This window comes from Hyperolius riggenbachi, chromosome 7 (assembly GCF_040937935.1).
Source record: "Hyperolius riggenbachi isolate aHypRig1 chromosome 7, aHypRig1.pri, whole genome shotgun sequence".
Lineage (NCBI taxonomy): Eukaryota > Metazoa > Chordata > Amphibia > Anura > Hyperoliidae > Hyperolius > Hyperolius riggenbachi.
In genome coordinates this window covers 248864080-248891670 of record NC_090652.1, presented here as the reverse complement: position 1 = coordinate 248891670, position 27591 = coordinate 248864080, and the positions used below count along the sequence as shown (strand labels likewise).

General features: G+C 44.5%; 1 protein-coding gene across 1 annotated transcript; it reads right to left on the bottom strand.

Moving 5' to 3' along the window:
* Positions 1–476: 476 nt before the first annotated feature.
* Positions 477–27591, bottom strand: LOC137525817 (intelectin-1-like). Its single transcript, XM_068247026.1, has 8 exons — positions 27557–27591; positions 27411–27474; positions 21100–21261; positions 15274–15521; positions 7717–7881; positions 3814–3934; positions 3557–3660; positions 477–853 (listed from the first exon to the last, which is right to left on the bottom strand). The coding sequence occupies exons 2-8, from the start codon at positions 27469–27471 to the stop codon at positions 701–703; spliced, it is 1014 nt and encodes a 337-aa protein (XP_068103127.1). The 5' UTR covers positions 27472–27474; positions 27557–27591; the 3' UTR covers positions 477–700.

The window sequence follows — 27591 nt, the reverse complement described above, 5'->3', positions numbered from 1 at the left end:
GGCACAGAAATACATGGGGGAGAGAGGAGAGGCATGCGGCGGGAAGCCAGGTACAGCAGGGGACAAGGCAGGGAATCCCCGATGGCAGAAGGGTCAGCGGTTCGTATCGGCAGGCGCTCAGAAGTCGGGGATTCCCTGCCTTTGCCGTATAAGACGCAGGAACTTTTTCTCCCCATTTTTCTCCCCAAAAGTGCATCTTATACGGCAAAAAATACGGTACTGATATTGAACTATTGGGCACTGGCAAATACCAACAGTAGAATATTGGTCATTTTTACACTCAAGTCTGACTGGATTAGCTGCATGCTTGTTTCATGAGTGAAATTCAGACACTATTGACCGGAATGATCAGCAGGACAGCCAAGCAACCGGTAATGTAGCAGAAAATAAATAAGGCTTCCTCCATATGTTTCTCATTTCAGGTTTCTTGTAACTTTAGTAGCAAAAACTACAAGATCTTTTTTAAAACATGTCAATGTTGCACTGCATCAACCAGGTTTTCTATAGATTTCATGGTGAAATCTATTGAAAATCTATGTACAGTGAGTGAAGAGATTCATTTTGCTGTCGCTGTTCCCGCAACCCTCATTGATGAATATTTATGTCCGATTGATAATTTTGAACAATAATAAACAATTAATGTCTGATTTTGACAAAAAACAACAACGTGTGCTTTAGAATACTAAAAACTTTGGACAGGTCAGCGGTAAAACAACAACACGGCAGATTCTGTAATGTCTTTGCTGGTGCTCGACCCCCAGTGTGTTCCATAACCATTATAGTCAAAACTAGTAAAATCTCCGCATTGTTTGGGATCTTCTTCAGGGAAAAAGCCTCCTCCTCCAATGCAATGCTAGAAGGAAAGAATACAGAAAATGAGTAATCTTATTCTTGTTCACAATAGTCTGATTTAAAAAAATAAAAATAAAACAGCTACAACCAATCTTTTGTTTAAGGCCATGTCCATATTGCCCAACTTAACTCAAAGTTGGCTAACTATTCTGAGGGAGACACATCGGCTACCTTTACTGAGAGGGGTAACGAGTAATGACTATTACTGGGGAGACATCTGGCTACCTATACTGGGAGGGCATCTCTTGCTACCGGTACTGGGAGGCACCTATAGCTAGTAGCTACCTAATAGTTGGGGGAATATTTAATTATCCAACAAAGCCAACAGTGAGCCCCTGAATAAATGAAGAGGGCCCTATGTGAGTGGCCATGGTCATTACTGATCATGGATCCAAATAATTTAGATAACATAAAAGTTCATGAACCTAGGCCATATTCTGTAGGCACTGTATTAATGTAGCACACATTTTATACTTGTATGACTGGACCACAGATAAATATCACTGTTCCTCTTGGGTCAAAGAGAGAAATAGATGGAAAAGAGCCTAGAGCAGGCTTTCTCAACCAGGAACCCCAGGGTTCCTTGGGTACTCTGCAGATGTCCCTTGGCATTTTTCCCAATCGTGGGAGTGCACAATATGATAGGGAGTACTGTAAAAAGAAGCACCAAATTGGTGGTCAAAATATTAATAAACACATTTATAATAAGCACTAGAATTAAGAGACATTATATCATGCCACCTGCAAAATAAATATAGGGGTTCCTTGAGATCTAAAATTTACTTGCAAGGGTTCCTTGAGATCTAAAAAGTATTTGTAGGGTTTCCCCAGGGTAAAAAGGTTGAGAAAGGCTGGCCTAGAGGATAATCAGGTCCTAACTGTGGTGCAGAGGCATGGATCCAAAAGGACACTGGGCCCCTGTGCAGCTGCATGTTTTGCACGGGCCTATGTCTGCCTCTGCTACCTAATATTAATTAGGGACACATCCACCAAATACTACATCATCCCTCTTCTCCTCTCAATTGTAACAGAACACTTTGCTAGCATGCATCTGTACAGCATTGGTCCCCAAACTGTTCCTTCAGGAATGGGTGTGTATGCACCTTTACTTTTCCACATTTTTGACAGCAGACCGCTGTACACATGTGGGGTGGGGCAGAGTCTTTATGGACTTATGGGCAAATGTGTAAGTTGTCTAAGCAGCTTCTATGCAAAAAAGGATTGAGAAAATTTGGGTGCCTAGTAATACTGATAGTAGAACATTGTTAATGTTACCAATATTTTACTGAAGCCCTCCCAAACCTATCTCTCAAATTTACCCTCCTCTACCAAAGTCTAACACTAACCCCCTAACTCCAAACTCTGTGCACCAAAAACTGAACCCCTCTTCCAATATCCTGGCACCCAAATGCCTGCTTCCTTCTCAGCAGACCCCTAGGCCGAGGCATGATTGCTTATCTGATTGCTCCTATTTTGAGACCTCTTATAATCAGACATCCCAACAGGGCAGGGGGTCTTTAACAAGCTCCTCAAGCCTCTTTAACAGTTGTTTGTAGGATTTGACTGTATTCTTGTAAGTAGCCAAATGTCCCACATAAACGAATTAAGTAGTAATGTGCCCCCCAATGAGATTACAGGATTTAGTAGCCAGGTGCTCCAAGATACAAATAATAAGAGGTCATGTGCTCTGCTCTGGATACAAAAATGAAATTGCCATGCACTCCTTTGCCTACTCTTTATTCCACTTTCCTCTAAAGACATGGGTTCAGTCGAAATGTGTATATGACAAAAGGGTGCCTGGGAATTTGGGTGCCCAGAGAAGCTGATAGTGGAATATTGGTAAATGTACCAATATTCTACAGTTAGAGTGCAAATTACCATAGTAAATTATTGGCAATAAATACCATTATTTTACTACTGCTAAACTCTGCCAATGCTTACAGGGAACCTTAACTGTATTTTAAAAAAAAGTTTCACTTACCTGGGGCTTCCCCAAGCACCTCTGAAGCCTTCCTGTGCCCTCGCTGGTCCTCTATGATCCTCCGTTCTCCCGCCGCGGGTTAGATTAGTTTTTGGCCTGTCCACACGCCGTTTTGTTCGCATTCTCACCATCAAGCAAGTCCTGCGCAGGTGCAGTACGAGTCTTACTGCACCTGCGCAGGACTCGCTTGACGATGGGAACGCGTACAAGCAGACGTGTGGACAGGGGCTGACTCTTAGTCGGCCAAAAACAAAACTAAGCCGCGGCAGGGGAAAAGAGGATTATAGAGGATCGGCGAGGGCACAGGATGGATTCAGGGGACTTGGGGAAGCAGCAGGAAACTTTTTTTTTAAGTACAGTTAAGGTTCCCTTTAACGATAACCATCCTTCCCACGGCTAAACGTAACCACCCCCAGCTAACTTTAACAAATCCCCCCTTTCCCCCCATTTGGAAAAAAACCATCACATTTTCAGGCACTGACATAGGCTCCCATAGAAATATTGGCAATGGGGGAAATCTTGGCGCCTGCTTCCAACACTAGTGGGCATCCAAATGTTCTGCTTCTGTTGCAATTGTAATGCCTGCAACCCCTCTTTCTACACAAGTGGGTTTTTTCTCCCCTGAATGAGAAAAAAATCCTAAACCACTAGCTAATACTAATACTATATACTGTAAATCTAATCCTATCTTAATATTTAATTTTAGTTGAGTAAACACATTACATGTTCTGTATTGCAGCGCTTCACTTGTACTCCAGGGCACAGAGCCATTGCAGCTTTTTCATAATTGAAGACACGGAACTGAACAAATCCAGCTTCAAATTCACCTGTGGAATAATAGATGGCCAATACAATAATAATAACAATGAAATATACAACACCTAAAATAGGCAAGATGCATAAAGAGAAAAAAAAAGTGAAACGTAAAAGGTAAAATTGTTAAAAAAAAGTGAACTACTGTAACAAAGAAAACAAGTTACCTCTTCCATTAGGTGAGTAATAGTTTGCGGTCTTCACTGCATTTCCAAAATCATAAACAATTGGTATTGCAGGTCCATTGTTTGCTGGGCAGCTGCCACCATTGTAGACAACTGGATATTTCTATAGGTAAGAATGAGGTGTAATTTATACCAAGGAATGAATGGTTTAATATAATGCAGCCCAAACCAATCCTCCAATAAGCTCACAAGGCAGACTAAGAAATAGTCACAAGCTTTACAAGAGTTATCATTTGGTATGGTTTTCCTTGACTAATTGTCATTTTTAGCTAGGAAAATCTTCAAACATAAGATAGATTAAACTAGTAAGAGGCAGTCTGTCATTTGGGGCCATTTCAGAATAAAATCTAGTGTGTAAACAGCAACCCCGATATGTCCACACCTTCCAACCTGTCCATACCTCCCTTTATAAAAGGGACTATCCGCTTTCAGGATGCCAACTGTCCCTCGTTCTTCATTAGTCCCTATTTCAGGACTGATTACACATCCATGCAAACATATATTTTTGTTACTGAAAAATGTATGCAGTCGACGCTAAACTTGATTGATTAAGGGCAATAGAAGAAGAGGATGACAGAGGCTAAGATGGATAGACTGCATATGTAAGGCTATGAACATGCCTATGCAACAGCTGAAAGAGGAAGTCATTGACAGACACATCGGGCTTGCAAAAGTTCTTATAGTCAGTCAGAGTCAACTAAATGAATGAGGAGGAGGAGGAGGGGAAAATTTGATTGACATATTTCTTGTTTTCAAATGTTAGTGTGAAAATAACAATTGAGGATGGTAAGGAAGGATCAGGATTATAAAATTGTATTTTGCTATATGGTATTAGTGATGTTGGGTGTGGCAGGGGTGTGATTAGAGGTGTGGCAGGGCATCCATCTGAAAATGGCGCCTGCGAATAATGGCGCACGGTGTTGCCGCTAATCCGTTTGCTGCTTATCGCTATTTAACATTAAAGCCTTATTGTTATTTAACGTTAAAGCCTTATTGTTATTTACCGTTAACACAGAACCCTCTCTGTACCTATCCCTAACCCCTAAACCCCCCTGGTGGTGCCTAACCCTAAGACCCCCCTGGTGGTGCCTAACCCTAAGACCCCCCTGGTGGTGCCTAACCCTAAAACCCCCCTGGTGTTGCCTAACCCTAAGACCCCCCTGGTGTTGCCTAACCCTAAGACCCCCCTGGTGTTGCCTAACCCTAAGACCCCCCTGGTGGTGCCTAACCCTAAGACCCCCCTGGTGGTGCCTAACCCTAAGACCCCCCTCGTGGTGCCTAACCTTAAGACCCCCCCCAGTGGTGCCTAACCCTAACCTTGACAGTGTTGCATTAAATCCATTCCCCGTTTTGCAGTTAAATAACATCTGCAGTTTGGCTTATGTAGGGCGCTATTGATAAATAACGTTAGTGTGTGCCACTATTGATAAATAACGTTAGTGTGTGCCACTATTGATAAATAACGTTAGTGTGTGCCGTTTTTCTTCTTTTTTCCCTGTGCGCCATTATTATGCAGTACTAACGATAAATAGCGATAAGCGTATCTTTTTAATGCGGCGCCATTTTTATGCATAGGCGCTGTGCGCCATTATTCACTGATCCCGTGGCGCGAGCATCTTTCTTATCTCATCTTCTCTCAAAAAGTTGGGAGGTATGTATGTGTCTTGAAGTTCTGGGAAGCCAGCATTGGGATGGCATCTCTCCGCAGGCTCTTTTGGTGGTTGCAATTCTCACAACCCACCTTTGTATTGATTATGGGGTGTATACAATAAACTGTGTTAAGTAGAATAGTGTGTGTAAAATCTTACCGTATGATGAGTAAAGCATAATGTATTGCTTTCTGCACTACTCTTCATGTAGTAAGACTGTACGCATGTCATTCTGTTAAAAAGGAACCCGTGATGTGAGAACCTTGGAAGCTGACATATTTATTTTCTTTTAAACAATACTAGTTGCCTGGCAGTCCTGCTGATCTTTCTGGTCAGGTATAAATGGCACACTTGAAACACACATACATTTAATCTCATCAGATTTGTCATAGACATCTGATTGTCTTGCTTGATCAGGGTCTATGGCTAAAAGTATTAAGGTGCACATACACTCATCGAATTTCTCATTCAATTGCTTGCAGATTTGATTAATCTGCTGGTAATCAATTTGCCAAAGTTTGAAAGAAAGGGGGAGAACCGAGAGCCCAATATGGTGTAGTATGTTAATGAGGTGATGTCTGATGCAAACACACACAATGGTTATACTCACAAGGACGGGTCGCCTCCAAGGCAACCACTGGATAAGCAGGTGGGGAGAATTGTAACCTGACCCCGCTCAGGGTTAAGAAGTCGCTCTCTGTAGATAGAAGGTAATGGGGATACACCCCTCCACCAAGGGTGGACTAAACAGTTATGTGGTATAATAACAGAGGCGCCAAGTAGAGTGAAATTAGTTAAAATTGTTAAAAAGGGGGAAGTGGGTGGACTCACCTCCCTTCTGAAAAAATGGCCAGACAACGGGCAGGTTACTTCAAGTTTAAAGTAACATTTATTATGAGCTCCAAAAGTGCAACGTGTTTCACGGGTAACAGTCCCGCTTCTTAAGGCAAATAATTTTTGGAGGGAGCAAAGTCGGGTCAAGAGCCAGATATAGCGCCTCTGTCACATATATCTGGCTCTTGACCCGACTTTGCTCCCTCCAAAAATTGTTTGACTGAAGAAGCGGGACTGTTACCCGTGAAAAGCGTTGCACTTTTGGAGCTCATAATAAATGTTACTTTAAACTTGAAGTAACCTGCCCGTTGTCTGGCCATTTTTTCAGAAGGGAGGTGAGTCCACCCACTTCCCCCTTTTTAACAATTTTAACAAATTTTACTCTACTTGGCGCCTCTGTTGTTATAACAATTTGCCAAAGTGTCAGATCAATTTATTTTTTTTTTATTGATTTTGGCTAAAAATCGATTGAAAGTAGCCATTGACACGATGGAGAATGTAAAACAATGTATTGAAAATTGATTTACAGTGTATGGTTGGAATCTATTCTTTTCAGAAAGAAATCAATCGTTTTGGGAACATTGGGAAGAAATCTATAACTGTATGGCCAACTTTAGAGGCAGAGGATCAGCAGGATAGCCAAGCAATGTACATTGTTTAAAAGGAAATAAACATGTCAGCCTCCATATCCCACTCAACTCGGATTCCCTTTAACACACTTTATTGCATACAGTCCTATGTAACTATATCATTGTTTGTAGTCCCTTTGATCAAACATACGGCACCATTTGGCCCCTGATCCTCTATTGTTTCCCAGTGGTTCCTTAAAGAGACACTGAAGCGGAAAAAAATGATGATATGATTTGTATGTGTAGTACAGCTAAGAAATAAAACATTAAGATCAGATACATCAGTCTAACTGTTTCCAGTACAGGAAGAGTTAAGAAACTCCAGTTGTTATCTCTATGCAAAAAAGCCATTAATCTCTACGACTTTCAAAGTCGTGGAGAGGGCTGTTTTCTGACTTTTATTATCTCAACTGTAAGTGAACTGTTTACTTTTTCTCTGCTAGAAGAGAGATCATTACTTCATAGACTGCTCTGAAATACTCATTTTGAATGCTGAGTGTTGTGTAATCTGCACATATTATAGAATGATGCAATGTTAGAAAACACACTATATACCTGAAAATAAAAATACGAGAATATTTTCTTTGCTGCTAATCTTCTAGTAATTATTCATAGTACACAACCAATTCACTATATCATATATTTTTTTTCGCTTCAGTGTCTCTTTAAGGTTTGGAAATACCAGGAAGCACCATCTCTCAATAATACAGGGAAGTGCCTGGCAACACAATACTGATTACAGGATGCGATTATTGCTCTGTTCTTAAATTTACCTTATACAGGTTGAAGAGGTTTCCCCATTCAGCACCAGTAGACAGGAAGCCATTATTAGTGCGATATCTCAGGAGAGCTGCTTCCCTCCAGCTTTTTACTGGCTTCTTGTTTGGCACGTGCCAAATCTCTAAATCACTAGCTCTTATATCATAATATCCAGGATTCTGTTGACAGAAAGGAAAGTTTAATTTTCCCTTAGACAGTGAGGTTAATTTAACAGACTTCTTTGGTGCCATGAGGGCCGGGCTGAGGTAGAGGCGAGAGAAGCTCCAGCCTCAGGGCACAGTGTAGGAGGGGGCACACAACTCACTCAGCTATCATTCCCCCATTATGTTTGAAGCAGAGAGAAATAAGAAAAGAAAAGGGGATACATGGCAGTGACTGAAAGCCAGATAACTACAGATTAAGGTGTTGGGGAGGTTGGCGACCCTGGGGCGCCTCTTAGTCTAATAGCAATCAGTGTGTGACGGCTGGGGTGGGAGCGATGGAGGGGCGCACTATGATATCTCAGCCTAGGGTGCTGGAGGACCTTGTTCCGGCTCTAGGGGCCATTAACACCCATGTTAACTATTGTTTAATGCAGCGATGATCGTAATCAGCAAAATTACAATTTCGCAAAATTTCGCGTACATTTTCACAATTACGCCTATACGTAATTACGATTTGCAAACTAAATTGATTTCGTAGTCATTCATAATTTCGCATAAAAATGTGTGTAATTTTCGTGAAATTTTGCGTAATTTTGTGCCGACTTTGGAGGTTAATAGCAAAGCCCCCATACATGCTAGTGACACCAAAATTGCTACTTATGTTAAAGGGAATAGTGGGTACAAGGGAAAAAAAAGAATTTTCCAAAAAGACCTTATAGTTTTTGAGAAAACCTATTTAAATAATGCAAAGAAAAATGTTATTTAAACTTAGAAAAATAACTGTTTAACCACTTCCCGACCGCCGTATTGACAATTGGCGGCCGGGAAGTGGACCCCGCAAGGACCGCCGTATTGACAAATGGCGGCGGTCCTTGTAGGGGCATGGGCGGAGCGATCGCGTCATCCGTGACGCGATCCTCCGCCGCCACCTGGCTCCGCTCACCCGCCGCAACATCCCACCGGCCATACGAAGCGCCGGCGGGATGTTAACCTGACGATCGCCACATACAAAGTGTATAATACACTTTGTAATGTTTACAAAGTGTATTATACAGGCTGCCTCCTGCCCTGGTGGTCCCAGTGTCCGAGGGACCACCAGGGCAGGCTGCAGCCACCCTAGTCTGCACCAAGCACACTGATTTCCCCCCCTGCCCCCTGATCGCCCACAGCACCCCTCAGACCCACCCCCCAGACCCATGTTTACACCCAATCACCCCCCTAATCACCCATCAATCACTCCCTGTCACTATCTGTCAACGCTATTTTTTTTATCCCCCCCCTGCCCCCTGCTCCCTCCTGATCACCCCCCCACCCCTCAGATTCTCCCCAGACCCCCCCCCCCCATGTACTGTATGCATCTATCCCCCCTGATCACCTGTCAATCACCTGTCAATCACCCATCAATCACCCCCTGTCACTGCCACCCATCAATCAGCCCCTAACCTGCCCCTTGCGGGCAATCTGATCACCCACCCACACCAATAGATCGCCCGCAGATCTGACATCAGATCACCACCCAAGCGCAAAGTTTACATCTATTCTCTCCTCTAAACACCCACTAATTACCCATCAATCACCCATCAATCACCCCCTATCACCACCTGTCACTGTTATCCATCAGATCAGACCCTAATCTGCCCCTTGCGGGCACCCAATCACCCGCCTACACGCTCAGATTGCCCTCAGACCCCCCTCCCCCCTTATCAATTCGCCAGGGCATTATTTACAACTGTCCTTCCCTGAAATAACCCACTGATCACCTGTCAATCACCTGTCAATCACCCATCAATCACCCCCTGTCACTGCCACCCATCAATCACCCCGTCACTGCCACCCATCAATCAGCATCTAACCTGCCCCTTGCGGGCAATCTGATCACCCACCCACACCAATAGATCGCCCGCAGATCCGACATCAGATCACCACCCAAGCGCAGTGTTTACATCTCTTCTCTCCTCTAAACACCCACTAATTACCCATCAATCACCCCCTATCACCACCTGTCACTGTTACCCATCAGATCAGACCCTAATCTGCCCCTTGCGGGCACCCAATCACCCGCCTACACGCTCAGATTGCCCTCAGAACCCCCTTATCAATTCACCAAGGCATTATTTACATCTGTCCTTCCCTGTAATAACCCACTGATCACCCATCAATCACCCCCTGTCACTGCCACCCATCAATCACCCCCTGTCACTGCCACCCATCAATCAGCCCCTAACCTGCCCCTTGCGGGCAATCTGATCACCCACCCACACCAATAGATTGCCCGCAGATCCGACATCAGATCAACTCTCAAGTGCAGTGTTTACATCTGTTCTCTCCTCCAAACACCCACTAATTACCCATCAATCACCCCCTGTCACTGCTACCCATCAGATTAGACCCCTATCTGCCCCTAGGGCACTCAATTACCCGCCCATACCCTCAGAACGCCCTCAGACCCCAGCCCTGATCACCTCGCCAGTGCATTGCTTGCATCTATTCCCCCCTCTAATCACACCTTGAGACACCCATCAATCACCTCCTGTCACCCCCTAGCACACCTACCCATCAGATCAGGCCCTAATTTGCCCCGTGTGGGCTCCTGATCACTCGGCCAAACCCTCAGATCCCCCTCAGACCCCCTTCCGATCACCTCCCCAGTGCATTGATTGCATCTATTTTCCCCTCTAACCACCCCCTGAGACACCCATCAATCACCTCCTGTCACCCCCTAGCACTCCTATCCATCAGATCAGGCCCAATACAACCTGTCATCTAAAAGGCCACCCTGCTTATGACCGGTTCCACAAAATTCGCCCCCTCATAGACCACCTGTCATCAAAATTTTCAGATGCTTATACCCCTGAACAGTCATTTTGAGACATTTGGTTTCCAGACTACTCACGGTTTTGGGCCCGTAAAATGCCAGGGCGGTATAGGAACCCCACAAGTGACCCCATTTTAGAACTTGTGACAAAAAATAAAATCTTCTATGAACTCACCATACACCTAACAGAATACCTTGGGGTGTCTTCTTTCTAAAATGGGGTCACTTGTGGGGTTCCTATACTGCCCTGGCATTTTAGGGGCCCTAAACCGTGAGGAGTAGTCTAGAAAACAAATGCCTCAAAATGACCTGTGAATAGGACGTTGGGCCCCTTAGCGCACCTAGGCTGCAAAAAAGTGTCACACATGTGGTATCGCCGTACTCTGGAGAAGTAGTATAATGTGTTTTGTGGTGTATTTTTACACATAAATATCTGATTCCAAGAAGAAAGCAAAGAGCATGCACCTTCCGTCTAAATAGTGCTGTTTAATGGCAGTGAAGACAACCTGTAAATTCGTGCAGGCATTTCATATCGATACAGTATGGCATAAAGTATGCTTGTCAGACATCTCTTACGTGACCGGCAAAGAAACCTTCGGTGGCTGGTGCTGGAGGTGGGTGCCCGGCTAAGAGTGGGGAGGCGACGGCCGTTTCGCGTCTATGCGACGCTTGGTCACGCGTTCCACTGTGAACAGCGGAAGCAATCGTCCCGGCCTATAGCGGGAAGAAAATCCCGCCCCTTCCGGTGACGTCACTTCCTAGTGACGATGTGTGGAGCGCAAATGCTCGGTGGCACGCAGTATGTCATAGGTGCTTGAAAATGGGAAAATTCACTTTTTGCACCATAGTTTGTAAATGCTATAACTTTTACCCAAACCAATAAATATAGGCTGAATGTTTTTTTTTTCATCAAAAACATGTTTGTCCACATTTTTCGCGCTGCATGTATACAGAAATTTTACTTTATTTGAAAAATGTCAGCACAGAAAGTTAAAAAAAATCATTTTTTTGCCAAAATTCATGTCTTTTTTGATGAATATAATAAAAAGTAAAAATCGCAGCAGCAATCAAATAGCGCCAAAAGAAAGCTTTATTAGTGACAAGAAAAGGAGCCAAAATTCATTTAGGTGGTAGGTTGTATGAGCGAGCAATAAACCGTGAAAGCTGCAGTGGTCTGAATGGAAAAAAAGTGCCTGGTCCTTAAGGGGGTTAAAGCCCACGGTTCTCAAGTGGTTAAAAACCCTTTTTCTTTGCATTTTTAAAATTGATTTTCTCAAAAACTACAAGGTCTTTTTAAAAAATTATTTTTTTGTCTTGTACCCACTAATTTGCTTAACATATGAAGCAATTTTGGTAGCAATAGCACGTATGGAGAATCAATTACGATTTTCCCTAGAATTTCGCATAAGATAAAAATGCAAATTTTGATGCAAAATTTTGCATATGCGAAATGTCGGCCCATCACTGGTTTAATGATTTGGTTGCGGCCGTTCCATGTCAGTTCATGGAGGGTGTCTCCGTGAACAGCCTGCAAGCCTCCGATCACGGCTCACAGGCTAATTGTAAACATGCGGGGAAGAAATTCACGCTGTTTACATCATACGGCGCTGCTGCGCAGCAGCGCCGTAAAGGAGATAGGCGATCCCCAGCCTCTGTTTGGCCGGGGATCGCTGGCATCTGATAGGCCTGTGCCACCCATAGCGAAAGGGAGAGGGAGGAAAGGAGAGGGAGGGCGGAAATCGCTGTGGAGGGGGGCTTTGAGAAGCCCCCCCCCCCGCTACACACAGCAAGCCAGCGGCGATCAGACCCCCTCCCAGAAGGACATCCCCCTAGTGGGGAAAAAAGAGGGGAAGTCTGGTCGCCCTGGCTCAATCATGATCTGTGCTCTGGCCAGGAGACACAGATCAGGCAAAACACCCCTGGTCCTTAACCTTCCTGGCGGTAACCCCAAACGTAGTTCGGGGTAAGCCGCGCAGGAGGTTTTCTCCGGCCCTGCTCGGCGGATTTTCTTAATTTTGTTTTGCTGGACGCAGCTAGCACTTTGCTAGCTGCACCAGCACACCGATCACCGCCGCCCCGCGCCCGATCGCCGCTATCCATTGCGGCGCGCGCCCCCCCCCCCCCCCAGACCTCGAGCGCTGCCTGGCCAATCAGTGCCAGGCAGCGCCGAGGGGTGGATCGGGACTCCCAATCATGTCACGACGTTATTATGCTATTGGCCTGAGGAAGCGGGCTCAGACCCGTGAAACGCGTTGCCTGTGCTACCAATAAAATCTTTTGTCCCTACAAAGATTTGTCGTCCTTGAGGTAAGCAACCTCAAACCTTTCTTGGTTTTAAACTGCTTTTAAACGCTTTTATATACCACCAGGGCGCCTCTTTAAACCATTTAGTGCATCCCTAACCCCCATACGATACCCGTGTGAGGGGTGGAGGCAGAACATATGTGGTTTACACCACGGTGGACATCTGCCTCCCTTCTTTTTTCCAAGGAGAGCGACCGCATCCAGGTCCTTAGTGACCTCCCCGAGTGGAGTCGGGTTAATTGTCTCCACCTGCTTCCTGTGGTCGGTTGCCCCCTTGCAACCCACTCTTGTGAGTAGATTCTTATCTTCTACATTGACAATTTTGACTAAACATATTACACTATTGGGCTCCCGTGTTTTTTGTTTCCTGTGCCTTTTCCCCAGAAGGTGTCCTGACACCAATTATCCACTAATGTCATGACGTCGCTGACGTCGGTCACGTCATCCCGCCCCGTCGCCATGGCGACGGGGGAAGCCCTCCAGGAAATCCCGTTCTTTGAACGGGATTTCCTGATCGGAGATCGCTGAAGGCGATCGAAGCGGGCGGGGGGATGCCGCTGAGCAGCAGCTATCATGTAGCGAGCCCTGGGCTCGCTACATGATTTAACAAAAAAAAGAAATGATGGTCCCCCCATATGGAACTGGGGTCTGAAATGTGCACCGGTAAACAGTTGTATGTACACTGCGTTCCAAATTATTATGCAAATTATATTTTTCTCTGATTTTCCTAAATAGTGGATGCAAGTGGTAGCATAATTTTTGAGTCATCCACTATTAGGGCCTGAGCCCACTGATGCATTTGTGTCTGCTTTTCAGTTACACATCAATGTTAGAGATGCTGAAAAGCGGACAGAAGCGGATACAACTGCATCAGTGAGCTCAGGCCCTTAGAGTATACCGGTAATTTAAATCTTACTGAACAATGTATGATAATGTAATGATTTCAGTATATTTTTCAAAAATAAAAAACTTAAAATGCACTGTTCCAAATGATTACGCACAATGGATTTTCAAAACATTGTATAGGTTGTAAAGAACTGAAAATGGTCATTTGTTGAATTTGCAGCATTAGGATGTTTACCGGCCCCCCACACTCACAATGTATTACTTATAGATGCGGTCAGCTACATCTTTAAATATTGGTAGTCCACATATAGAATAGCAGTGCTGGCACCACCCATCCACATGGAAGCCAGAAAGCAGTAATTCACTGGTTTCCGGTCAAATTCCACATCAGGTCGATGACACTGCTGTCCAATTGGACTGCAGGTTGTCACCTGGGTATATGCTTCACTATCTGGCCCGCAAAGTCTTCTACATCATTTTATGTATACTCCGGCCCCCCAGCAGTCTGAAGTATGTTGACACGGCCCTCGACCCAAAACGTTTGGGGACCCCTGCTCTAGACTTTCCACTGACGCGATCTCCCTTCAGTCAGGGGCCCCTCTAGATACTTAATACTGAGGTTCCTCTAGCTGCCTAATACTAAGGGGCGCTCCTCTAGCTACTTAATACTGATGCTACTTCTGGCTACCTATTAGTAAGGGGCCCCTATAGCTACCTATGAGGGGCACGGGAAGTAAGGGAGAAGTGACAGCTGGGACAGCCAGCACACTTGCGGTGCGGATTCATGGATGGTTTGTAGGTTCATGGAGGGCAAAGCCTAGGCTGCCAGGACATCTGTGCCTATAGGCTGATAGGCTCCTGTGAGGTAAATCCAGGCCTGTATTTAGGTAAACTGACATAAGGCCAAACTATAGCTTGTTTGTGTATGTCTGCTGTAGGAACATTCGTTTTTAGGTTCCTTTGGAGACAGGAACAGACTTGTTTCTGTTGACTCTGTAAAGGTTGCTTAAAGTGAATCTTCAGTTTAAAGAAAAAACATGATTTTAACTTACCTGGGGCTTCTTGCAGCCCCCTGGAGTCTTCCTGTGCCCATGACGCCAGTCCAAGTCCCTCCGGCCAGCAGCCGTCTCCTCATCGCGCATGCACAGAGTGCTCCTGACCACGGGAGGACAATGAGGGTGCGTGTGGCTCGGAGCGACACATGCACAGTAGCCGCTGACTGGTGGCAACAGGCCAGCTTTGCGGGGGTCGTCCCTGCTGGCTGGAGGAACTTGGACTGGCATTGTGGCCACAGGAGGACTCCAGGGGGCTGCAAAAAGCCCCAGGTAAGTTAAAATCATTTTTTTTGTTTGACTTAAGTGTCCTTGTAATGTATTTATACTATGTGTATACTGTATACAGGATAAAAATAAACAAGACAACATAGCTTAGGTAATTGTTACCTTGTAGTCATCACTTGTGGCTCCATGTGGTGAGCCAAACGTGGCATAATTTGCCCAGTTACCATCACCTTCTGCGTTACTGGCATTATTCCCCTGTTGGCTGCTCCAGCGATCTCCAGTGGTACACTTTCCATTCATGTTGTTCTCATGAATACTGGCCACCAGTGTCCATCCTCCCCCACTTGTGGTCATGTCACAGAATGTCTGATAAGACAATCCATCCTCTGTGATGAGAGTGTAGATTCCATCTGTGAAATAGACATTTTTTTTAGTTAATAAAGATGAATTTTACTTAAAGTGGATCCGAGGTGAACTTTTACTCATTGCATAATTGTGTTCCTTTCCTATTGTTTATAGGGCATTTTGTTTTTTGTTTTTGTTTTATTACTCTAATTCCCTATAAACTAAATAAACCACACCCACAGGTTTTCAGAGAGCCTTGGCAGTAGCAAGGGCTCATGGGAGCTCAGTCTAGGCAGGAGGAGGAGGTGTTACTAGCCATTGATTTCAGAGGAAGAGGAGAGGAGGGAGGAGGGGGGATTAGGTTTTATTCACAGGCTTAGTGATCAAGATACAGATAAGTCTGCCTCTGTGTAATGTTTACAAACAACATGGCTGCTGTCATTGTATCACAGGAAGAAATAATAATTTTCTATTAAAGCTGTTTGCAGCTATATTTGCTGTGTAAACTATCTAAACTTTAGATAAGATATATAGACAAGTTACTTGTTATAGTTAGTTTTTCATCTCGGATCCGCTTTAAGCCCACTTGTTGGGTGGGGACAGTGTTAATGAGCGGGCTATGTAGGTGTGGATTCCATCTATGAAATAGCCACTTTGTTTAGCAATTAAAGAAGAACTTAATCAAAGCCCACATGTTGGGAATCGTGTAAGTGAGTAAGGGTATGTGCTGTAGGTCTTAAAGTACACCTGAAGTAAGAGGTATATGGATGCTGCCATATTTATTTCTATTTCCACAATGGTAAAAAGAGTGGCACTCACTTCCAAGGGATAGCGTGCCCAAGCCTCAACGGACCTCCGCACCACTTGCTCCACACAGTAGATAAAGATTGGATGGAGGCTGGCACTGCAGTAATATATGCTCTTGTATTGAAGCCGCATAGCCCTATGATTTTATTGTTTTTTTCAATAAAAGAGCATATATTACTGCAGTGCCAGCCTCCTTCCAATCTTTATATTTATTTCTATTTAAATGATATCTGTTGCCTGGCAGTCCTACTGATCTTCTTGGCTTCAGTAGTATTTGAATCACACACACCCGAAACAAGCATGTGACTAACCAAGTCAGACTTCAGTAAGAAACACCTGATCTGCTTGTTCAGGGTCTGTGGCTAAAAGGATTAGAGGCAGAGGCTCAGCAGGACAGCCAGTGAATCTGCATTGTTTAACTACCTAACGACCGGGACCGCGGCGGCAGCTCCAGGACAGCCTAATGCCAATTGGCATCAAGTCCTGGAGCTGTGGTCTCCCAGGGAACGATTGTGTATGCGCAATCGTTCCCTGACGGTTGACGGAGCTCCGCTCAGTCATCAGCCTGCTAGCCGCCGATCGCCGTACAGCGCTGCGGTCTCCAGCAGCTCTGTACGAGATCGGCGATCCCCGGCCTCTGATTGGCCAGGGATCGCCATCCTCATATAGGCTGATGCCTATGAGAGGTGGAGAATAGGACGGATCGCTGTCCTGTTCAATCCTGTAGGCGAAGAGGAGGGAGGAAGGAGAGGGAGGGGGACGGAGGGAGAGAGAGCCTCTATGAGGCAAAAAAGATCAGACACCTCCGGCGGCATGTCCCCTTAGGGACAAAAATAGGAGGAGAGTCCGCTCACCATGCTTCTTAGCTGGGCTATGCAGGAGGCTGAAAAACCTGCACAGCCCAGTGCAGCAAAAAAGGGCCAGGTCGTTAGGGGGTTTAGGGCCTAGGTCCTTAAGTGGTTAAAAGGAAATAAATATGTCAGCTTCCATATCCCTCTCACTTCAGGTGCCCTTTAAGGATGAACTGTAGTGAAAATAATGTAATAAATTACATTTCTTATTTTATTTACCATATTCATTTACAAAAATATTTACTCAGTGTTTGACGATTATAAAATCTTTTCTATCCCGGATTTACAGTCTGAAGTTTATCACTGGTGGGGACTTCTTTAATCCTGCTAGAAGATCTCTGTGCAATGTTTGTTTACAGAGCGTTCTCTGCACAGAGGGAGATACTGCTTGCTTTGCAGTTGGAAAAAAGCTGTTATTTCCCACAGTGCAACAAGGTTCACAGACTGGAAACTGCCTGTGCCATGGCCCTGCCATCACACTGTGGGAGGGGTTTCACCACAATATCAGCCACACTGATGTCCCTGGTGAGCTATTTAAGAAAATGTAAAGATTTATCATGGGATATCAGCTACTGATTGGAATGAAGTTCAATCCTGGGTTAAATTTCCTTTTTAATAATGTAATAGGGGCCTCTTTACAAAGCTGGTGATCTGCAGATTACCAGAAAAGTGCAATACTTAAAATAATAGCCACTTTTATAAGGGATCGCCGTTTCCTACAATTGCCACTTTAATAATATGGTGATCATTGCATATTAGTGGAAATTACCATATTATAAACATGTAATTAGCCTGAGCATAATTCTGTGGTTGCAAGAGTTTCATTTCAGGTAAAACAGCTATTTGGTTTTATCTGTCGCATATTTAATTTGCATATGTCAGGTTAACCTCTTCCCTGAGCAGTATTAACATGAAGCCCTCCCTCAATTCCAATGAATAGTAGAGGAGGAGTATGATGCTACTACAACAAAGGCAATGGAAACCTCATGAAAAGATGTACTGTATTAAATGCTCAAGAAAATGATCAACAAATACACGTGCATGAAGAAAGGGGGCAGCGAAAAAAGGGTCCGAGTTAATAACGAAATGTCAACGGTTATTAACGAAATCTGATAACGATAAACATCGTTGTCAAGCTTTGTTAACCGATGAATACCGTTGTAAAAACAGATGAGAAATAATAACAAAGAGATATTAATGTTAAATATCGTTACGTAATTCGACAATACAGCTTAACCCAACCCTACCCTCACACAGAACCCTCCCCTGGTGGTGCCTAAAACTAACCACTCCCCTGGTGGTGCCTAACCCTAACCCCCCCCGGGGGTGCCTAACCCTAACCACCCCCCTGGTGGTGCCTAACCCAAACCACCTCCCCCTCCCCGGTGTTGTCTAAAACTAACAGCCACCCGGGTGGTGCCTAACCCTAACCACTCCCCCTGGTGGTGCCTAATCCTAACCACTCCCCCTGGCGGTGCCTAACCCTAACCACTCCCTCTGCAGAAACACCCTTTTACACATAGTAACAATAATATCTTTGATAACATAAAATTTGTAAATATAAACAAAATAATATGACAAAAACTATAATGTTGCAAGCTTCTAAAATGATAACATACTTCAAAAACTATAATGTTCTAATGTTAACGAAATTTATCACGGCGCCCTTTTTTCTGCTTTTTTCGTCGTATTAACGATAATTGCATTAATGTCTATGGTGCGCGCTTTTCGTCCACCCTCAGCACCCTCAGCCGGCGCCCTTTTTTTTTACTACCACAAATACTTTTTTTCTCAGCATGTCATTAATAAAAAGGAATGACTTTGTACTAAAAGACCGCAGCTTTAAAAATAAATTAGTGACCCTGTTCCCTATACCTACAGAATGCTGTCCCATAAAAGCACTGACAGTGTCAGACCGTGGAAAAGCCCACTGATTCACAGGGGATGCCACACTGTAAAGAAAGGTGTGACAAAATCCAATTACTGGTCCCCACCACACTCTGAAAGCCACGTGGACACAGCAAGACAGCCAGCTTGCTTTGCTGTTCATAAATGCTGAAATGTGCTGCATTCAATCGGAGGGCTCTGCTTGCTGTGAACAGAAGAGTGAGCTGGCTATCTTGCTGTGGCCGCATGGCTTGCAGAGTGCAGTGGGGACAGTAATATTTTCTAATAGCATAACGGGAATTATGCTTTAAAGAGACACTGAAGCGAAAAAAATATATGATATAGTGAATTGGTTGTGTACTATGAATAATTACTAGAAGATTAGCAGCAAAGAAAATATTCTCTTACTTTTATTTTCAGGTATATAGTGTTTTTTCTAACATTGCATCATTCTATAATATGTGCAGATTACACAACACTCAGCATTCAAAATGATTCTTTCAAAGCAGTCTGTGAAGCAATGACCTCTCCTCTGGCAGAGAAAAAGTAAATAGTCCAGGAACAGTTGAGATAATAAAAGTCAGATAACAGCCCTCTCCACGACTAACTTAGTCAGAGAGCTTAATGGCTTGGTTGCATAGAGATAACAACTGGAGTTTCTCAACTCTTCCTGTACTGGAAACAATTACACTGATGTATCTGATCTTAATGTTTTATTTCTTAGCTGTGCTACACATACAAATCATAATATCATCATTTTTTTTTCGCTTCAGTGTCTCTTTAAATAAAGTGTACCCTGGAAAAACGTTAAAAAGAAGGAAAACAAGGGTCCAACTGGGAGCAGGAAATTTGGGTGCATGAGGCAAGTGGATAAAAAGGGTGCCGCCATTGACTCTCATGTTAAATATCATTTGATGGGCGCCCAATGGGAAATTTGGGCGCCCGGTGAATAATGTTTTCAATGGGTGCCTGGTGAATAATAACATTTACAAACATACTTACCATATAATATTATTTACAAACATACTTACTATAGTTATTGTTTCTATCTGCGTAACGTTTCATAACTAAAACAATATTTAGTGGAGTGGTGGAAAATATAAAATTCCTCAAATAACTAAATATATGGATTTAAAAAATAATTTGATAAATTATATGGGAGTTTTAGGGTTAGGCACTACTAGGGGAGTTTATAACTAAATATATTGATTTAAAAATAATTTCATAAACGATATGGGAGTTTTAGGGCTAGGCACTACTAGAGGGGTCTTAGGGTTAGGCACCACCAGTGGGTCTTAGGGATAGGCACCACTAGGGGGGGATTCAGGGTTAGGCACCACCGGGGGGGTCTTAGAGTTAGGTTTAGATAGAGGGAGGGTTCTGTGGAAGAGAAGGGTTAGATTTAGTTGTAGTAAAATATTAGTAATATTTACTAATGATTTACTACAGTTATTACAAAGGTACTTATATTTTTTTCATTGTTATAAACAATATTTTCAGATTTTATTTGATAAATGAAAGTTATACACAATAGTATACAATTATAATGATCATACATACAGTATATTATCGTTTTCGGTGTTATAAACAATATTTTCAGATTTATTACATGAAGAAACGATAAAAGAAGGGTATACACAATATTATACAATTATACATATATTATCGTTTTCAGTTTTATAAACAATATTTTCAGATTTTTTTTCAAGAAACAATAAAATATGGTTATTGGCAAAGTCATTAAATTTCAGCTACACCACGCACCCTTTTTTCCAGGCGTCCTTTTTTGATGTACGTGGTGCAACTAAGATTCTGGTTCCATAGTGTGTTTGTGTGTTGATTCATTACCTTGAAAAACAGTTGTGTGCATATGTTGGGATCTACTCATCCCAACATTGCTCCCATTTGTAAAACCTGCCCTTGCCAACTTTTTATGTAAGCAGGTGCCTCACTATTGGCTACTAATGCACCCCATTGATGTCCAGGACTATAGTTGATGAAATAAGCATAAAAGCTACATGGCATAAATAAGCATGCCTATTCAATGTTTACTTTTCCTTTTAATTATAAAATAAATTGTACTGTCCCATCAACTCACCTATAGTCTCTGGCTTTGAATTCTTAATTTCATGGCAGCTCCTGTACCTGCAGTTATTGCTTCTACTGGAATCCGGTATCTTTGTGCAACTGTTGTCATCCTTCCAGCAGGATAGCACCTGATTGAGGGCTCTCAGCTTCTTCTCATGAAGGCATGGCTTACCTATTACAAAATAATTATACTACATTTAGGCTGACTGATGATTTGTTAAATGCTAAAGGTAGTTCTGTATTTGTACATGTTTAGGAAGAAACACCTAGAAATACCAATAGACAAACTATACCATCTTTTGGTGATGTTCACTTGGTGCAGTTTTTTTTTTTTTTTGGGGGGGGGGGGGGGGGGGAAGATCTATGATGCTGTAAGAGGCCAATAGAGTATATTGCTTTTTCTCCATGCTGTTGCTAATTGACCATTTATTATGCCTGTTGGCCAATTCATTTTTTAAATCAAAGGCCCAGTCACACAGAGGATTAAAATGGACATTCATTGAGGCTTTTTGCCCCTGACAGCGCTGCCCCCCATCCATATGCACGATATTACATTACATGTTGGGTAGCAACAGCCATGCATTCCAGTCTTTGGCCTCACTTTACCTGGCGTACGCACGTACCCATCACCGGTGAGTTGGGCACCAGGAGAGCTGAATGACGGCTCTCCCTGCTGCCGCAAAACTCCCCGACAGCGGCTATGTGCGCCGAAACCACCTGTTTTATCTGCCTGCTGGGCACTGGTGGAAAGCTACTGAGAAAAGGATTTGCAGCTACATCCATTCCACAGTGATTATGAACCTAGAGGCATAACTATGGGGGGAGCAGCCTTTGCAGCTGTAGATTTTGATGGGGTTTGGTAAGCAGTGGCGTAGCTAAGGAGCTTTGGGCCCCGATGCACATTTTACATTGGGGCCCCCCAAGCACTCTATACATAATAATTGATACTGTGCACCAAACCTGCCAGTGGCAACTACAGTGTCAGAGGTGCAAGAAGGGGATGGGTAGCAGTTTGTTAATGAATACCACTATTCAAAGTATCTGTAGAAGTGATTATTATGCACACAGGACTAATAGAAAGCTAATTCTGCAGTTGAGAGAGCCCCCTCTCAAGTGACAGGCAGCCTATTGGACCAATCAAAGTGTGGGGGTCTCGTCCTACAAAGTCACTGGATTTGACAAGGCCCAGAGTGGGCCCAGAGTGGGACAACTGGAGCAGCCATTCGTTTTGGGGTAGCGCGAGTAAGTTAGTAGTGCATGCTACAGTAGTAGCGTGCCTACTTTGAACATTTTATTTGCGCTGCCACACTAAGCTGTGCTGCTTGAGCGGTGTAGCTTAGTGAATAAACCCCCTATGTGAGCCAGATGTAGCCATTAAAAGAGCCACATCTGGCTCCCGAGCCATAGGTTCCCTACCCCTGATATAGGGGGTCAAATGGAGGACACAGGGGGACACAAAGGGGCAGAGAGGAGGACACAAGGGGAACACAAATGGACATAGAGGAGGACACAAAGAGGACAGAGGCTGACACATGGGGACACAGGAGGAGACAAGCGGGACAGAGGAGGACACAGGGCAACACGAGATACAAGGGTGCATGATGTACAAAGGGGGCATAATCCACAAGATGCCCCTTCACCATGGATGCACCAGGTTTATTATTTTTTGTTTCCCCTGGTTTTGTCCTCTACACCTAGGTGCGTCTTATGGTCGTGAGCATCTTATAGTCTGAAAAATACAATAAAAAAAAGTTTCACTTACTATTGTTACGCAGATGACACACAACTGTATTTGTCCTTCAGGTTTTCCTACTAAATTAAATTCCTGCCCAGGTACACTATCTACATGGAGATTGTAATCCCTACATGTGTTCTGTCACTTTTCCCTGTGGACTCTCATTTCCCCCCACACCCCCAAAACATACTGACAGATTCATTGGCTTCTCTGCAGAAATGGTCTGACATAGACAGGGGGATTTGTTTTTTCCATAAATTGTCCCTACAATGAGGCTGTGATGCTAGACTATAACTAGAGCAGTTTACTGTTTATGTCCCAAGCTATTGCTGCTTGCTTCAGCTACTCAAAGCATTAAGGATTGGTTCACACTTGGGCACTTTTCAGTGCTTTGCTGATCGTCCAGTCGGCGCAGGCGCAGTACGGCCGTGCGCGCTCCTTCCTCATCACACTCCTGTGACTGGGAGCATTCTGCACCTGCGCAGTAGTACTGTGCAGGCCCAGAACTCTCCCGGCGATAGGAGCGCGAAGGGAGCATGCGGCTGGGCCGCACGAGCGCTAAGGGAGCATGCGACTGGGCCGCACATGCACAGTGAGCCTCAACAGTTACCAGGCCAGATTGCTAAAAAGGGACGGACTGGGGTGAAGGGGGCTAGATGAAGCCCCTTAGTCTCTGGCAGTGGTGCTCAGATACCCCTTTTCAAAATCCAGATTGACCCGGATCCGGATACCCAGATATCCAAACCGGGTCGGATATCCGATTTCAAAAATTTCCAATCCGAATCCGAATCGGATATCCAACCTCAGTATCCGGGATATCCGGCAAATTTGTATATCCGGATAGAAAAACCAGAAGTGGCCTTTAAATTGCTTAAAAAACTTTTTTTTAGGGTATATGAGGCATGTAGCATCATTATTTTGTAAAGGGGAACACTAAGTGATGATGTGGGGACTTAAAATTCCCCTCCCCCCCCAAAAAAAATGGCTGTCAATTAACATTAGGCCTAGGTTCTAGACAGCGGTCATGCAGCCCACATTGTGTCCAAAGTCTAACCGCACAACTGGGACATGACATTTTTCAGCCAAGACACCTCCAAAAAATTATGCAGCAATTGTGTTTTGGGTTAAATATAGGTGGTATCAGTGGCCTGTGGCACCCTGGCCTGGCGGTGGGAGCTGCACAGGCAGCAGGAGCAGGGCAATGCAGCAGCAGCAGGTGTAATGTGTGCCAGGACTCAGGAACATGCCGGACGTGGCAATTGGCACTTTAGCACGTGTCACTTGGCATGTGTCACGTGACACTTGGCACGTGTCACGTGTCACTTGCCACGTGTCATGTGGCACGTATAACTTGCCACATGTCATGTGGCACATGTCACGTGGCATTTGGCACGTGTCACTTGCCACGTGTCACTTGGCACTTGCCACGTGACACGTAGCAAGTGCCATGAGACACGTGGGAAGTGCAAAGTGCTACGTGGCAAGTGCCCCGTGACAAGTGACACATGACAAAGTGCCACGTGACATGTGCCAAGTGCCACATAACACGTGACACATGCCAAGTGACACGTGCCAAGTGCCCCATGACACGTGCCAAGTGCCGAGTGACAGTCAGACAGCAGAGGAGAAGACACTACTGCACACAACTGTCACACTGGCACTGCTCACAGCACAGCAGTTCTGTAGAAAGCAAACACAGTAGTACTACTACTCTAACAACTACTAGCACTGACTGCAGTACTACAGTACTAACTACACAATAACACAATAATCCTATCCCCAATCTCTAACCTATACCTAAGGCTAATAGCTGGCCAGCAGGCAGCAGCTGGCCTGGTCTGTGCACAGCACACACACAGACACATAGCAGCTGCCTGCAGCGCACACTCTGACTGTCACACAAATGACATCAAGCTAACTAACAATTTAACAATAGTGTAACGATAGTGAAGGGGTTAATCACTGAACAGCTTTCGGTTTATCACTGTGTACAGCCCTTGCTAGGCCAGCAGCACTGGAGCACACACTCTGACTGTCACACTATGACATCAATCAAGCTAATTAACGATTTAACAATAGTGTAGTGATAGTAGTGAAGGGGTTAATCACTGAACAGCTTTCGGTTTATCACTGTGTACAGCCCTTGCTAGGCCAGCAGCACTGGAGCATGCAGTGACGTAGCTAGAAACCTCTGGGCCCCGATGCGGAATCTGGATGTGGGGCCCCCCCTCCTCCCGGCAACAACAGCCCCCCCCCCTCGCAACACCCGAAGCACACACATATCCAAATCCCCATAGCTGTGCATGGCATAGCTATATGAATTCCACTTTCCAGCAGACAGCATGGCTGCCACGTTCAATTTGCAAACATACGATAATAATTATTATGTGCACAGCATTCACCAGAAAATCGTTATGTGCGCAGCATTCACCAGAAAATATTAGTTATGTGCGCAGCATTCACCAGATAATAATTATGTGCGCAGCATTCACCAGAAAATAATAGTTATGTGCGCAGCATTCACCAGATAATAATTATGTGCGCAGCATTCACCAGAAAATGGTTATGTGCGCAGCATTCACCAGAAAATAATCGTTATGTGCGCAGCATTCACCAGATAATAATTATGTGCGCAGCATTCACCAGAAAATTGTTATGTGCGCAGCATTCACCAGAAAATATTAGTTATGTGCGCAGCATTCACCAGATAATAATTATGTGCGCAGCATTCACCAGAAAACTGTTATGTGCGCAGCATGCACCAGAAAATAATCATTATGTGCGCAGCATTCACCAGATAATAATTATGAACGCAGCATTCACCAGAAAATCGTTATGTGCGCAGCATTCACCAGAAAATAATCGTTATGTGCGCAGCATTCACCAGATAATAATTATGAACGCAGCATTCACCAGAAAATTGTTATGTGCGCAGCATTCACCAGAAAATAGTTATGTGCACAGCATTCACCAGATAATAAATATGTGCGGAGCATTCACCAGAAAATAAACGCAATGTGGGAGCATTCACCAGAAAATAAAAGCAATGTGGGAGCATTCACCAGAAAATAAACGCTATGTGGGAGCTTTCACCAGAAAATAAACACAATGTGGGAGTTTTCACCAGAAAATAAACGCAATGTGGGGGCATTCACCAGAAAATAAACGCAATGTGGGGGCATTCATCAGAAAATAAACGCAATGTGGGGGCATTCACCAGAAAATAATCGTTATGTGGGGACAGTCACCAGAAAATAATCGTTATGTGGGGGCAGTCATCAGAAAATAATCGTTATGTGGGGGCAGTCACCAGAAAATAATCGTTATGTGGGGGCAGTCACCAGAAAATAATCGTTATGTGGGGAGCAGTCACCAGAAAATAATCGTTATGTGGGGGCAGTCACCAGAAAATAATCTTTATGTGGGGGCAGTCACCAGAAAATAATCGTTATGTGGGGGCAGTCACCAGAAAATAATCTTTATGTGGGGGCAGTCACCAGAAAATAATCGTTATGTGGGGACAGTCACCAGAAAATAATCGTTATGTGGGGAGCAGTCACCAGAAAATAAACCTGTACAAATTAAAAAAAATCACTCACCTGGCCAGCCTCTGACGTGAGCTCCCCGACGTGCAACCAGCCTCCCTCGTGCAGCTCCTCTAGCGACGATCCTGCAGCGGAGCAGCCAGTTTCTCCCTCGCTGACAGGCAGAGTGCAGGGCTACGGCAAGATGGCGCCCGAAGCCCTGTACTGGAGACACAAATAGTCTCTAGTGCAGGGCTTCGGCAGCCATCTTGCCGTAGCACTGCTCTGCCTCCGGGAGAAACTGGCTGCTCTGCTGCAGATCCTGCTCTGCCTCCGGGAGCCAGATTTCAACACCTGGGGGGTCCAGGCCCCCGGGCCCCTCCCTTGCCTCTTTAGGAGGCAGGCCCGGTCGCCACGGCGACCCCTGCGACCGCGGGCCCTACGCCCATGGGAGCATGTCTCTTAGTGAGCATTCAGCAAGCTAAGACGATATGTCTCATCATGGCAGCCCTCCTTATTATACAGGGGGGCTGGCCAGTGTTCCTTTCTGTGATTGGGTGCCAGGGTTTAGGCTGGGAGCTCTCTGATTGGCTCAATGAGGTCAGGTGGGGCTGGCCAGGGTTCCCCTCTGTGATTGGTTGCTAGGGTTTCTGCTGGGAGCCCTCTGATTGGCTCCAGGACGTCATCTCCTTAGTTACAGTATTTCGGATCCGGATATCTGCAATATCTGCGGATATCCGCGTTATGCGCCCAAATATCAGCAGATAGCTATCCGGATTTTTTTTTAAATACGGAATCCGAATCCGAATCAGATAGCGGAAAAAAGTTCAGATATCCGGGTTACACGGATATCCAGAATCTGGATGAGCAGTGAGCACCCCTGGTCTCTGGTGCACTTTAAGTCTTATGAGAGAAAATGCTATATACATGTAAGTTTACCAGGTGATAGCAGACACATTTTTAACAATTCCAGTCCAGGTTTGCTGGTTCTCTGGAGATGCTTGTAGTTTCTCTGAAGATACCTTAGTAAATCTTGCCCACAGAGTGTGTGTTTTTACTCACCACATGACAGAAGAGATGTGACAAGTGGAACCAGCAGGCCCAGAAGATACAAGGCGATCATCTCCTAGATGAGAAAAACAACATCATCCTTTCTCATACAATTATAAGCAACATGTCTTTACTGAGCTGCATCATACAAAACTCACCTCCCTTTTCCTTTGTCCCCTGGAGTAACACTGGA

What these genes read in the sequence shown, in the direction of transcription:
- LOC137525817 (XM_068247026.1), bottom strand. Translation starts at nt 27,471, where the DNA reads ATGATCGCCTTGTATCTTCTGGGCCTGCTGGTTCCACTTGTCACATCT. An exon ending in CACATCTCTTCTGTCATGTG is followed by an intron (nt 21,262 to 27,410) that starts GTGAGTAAAAAC and finishes ATTTTGTAATAG; the next exon opens with GTAAGCCATGCCTTCATGAG. An exon ending in CCACAAGTGATGACTACAAG is followed by an intron (nt 7,882 to 15,273) that starts GTAACAATTACC and finishes TTCTGTCAACAG; the next exon opens with AATCCTGGATATTATGATAT.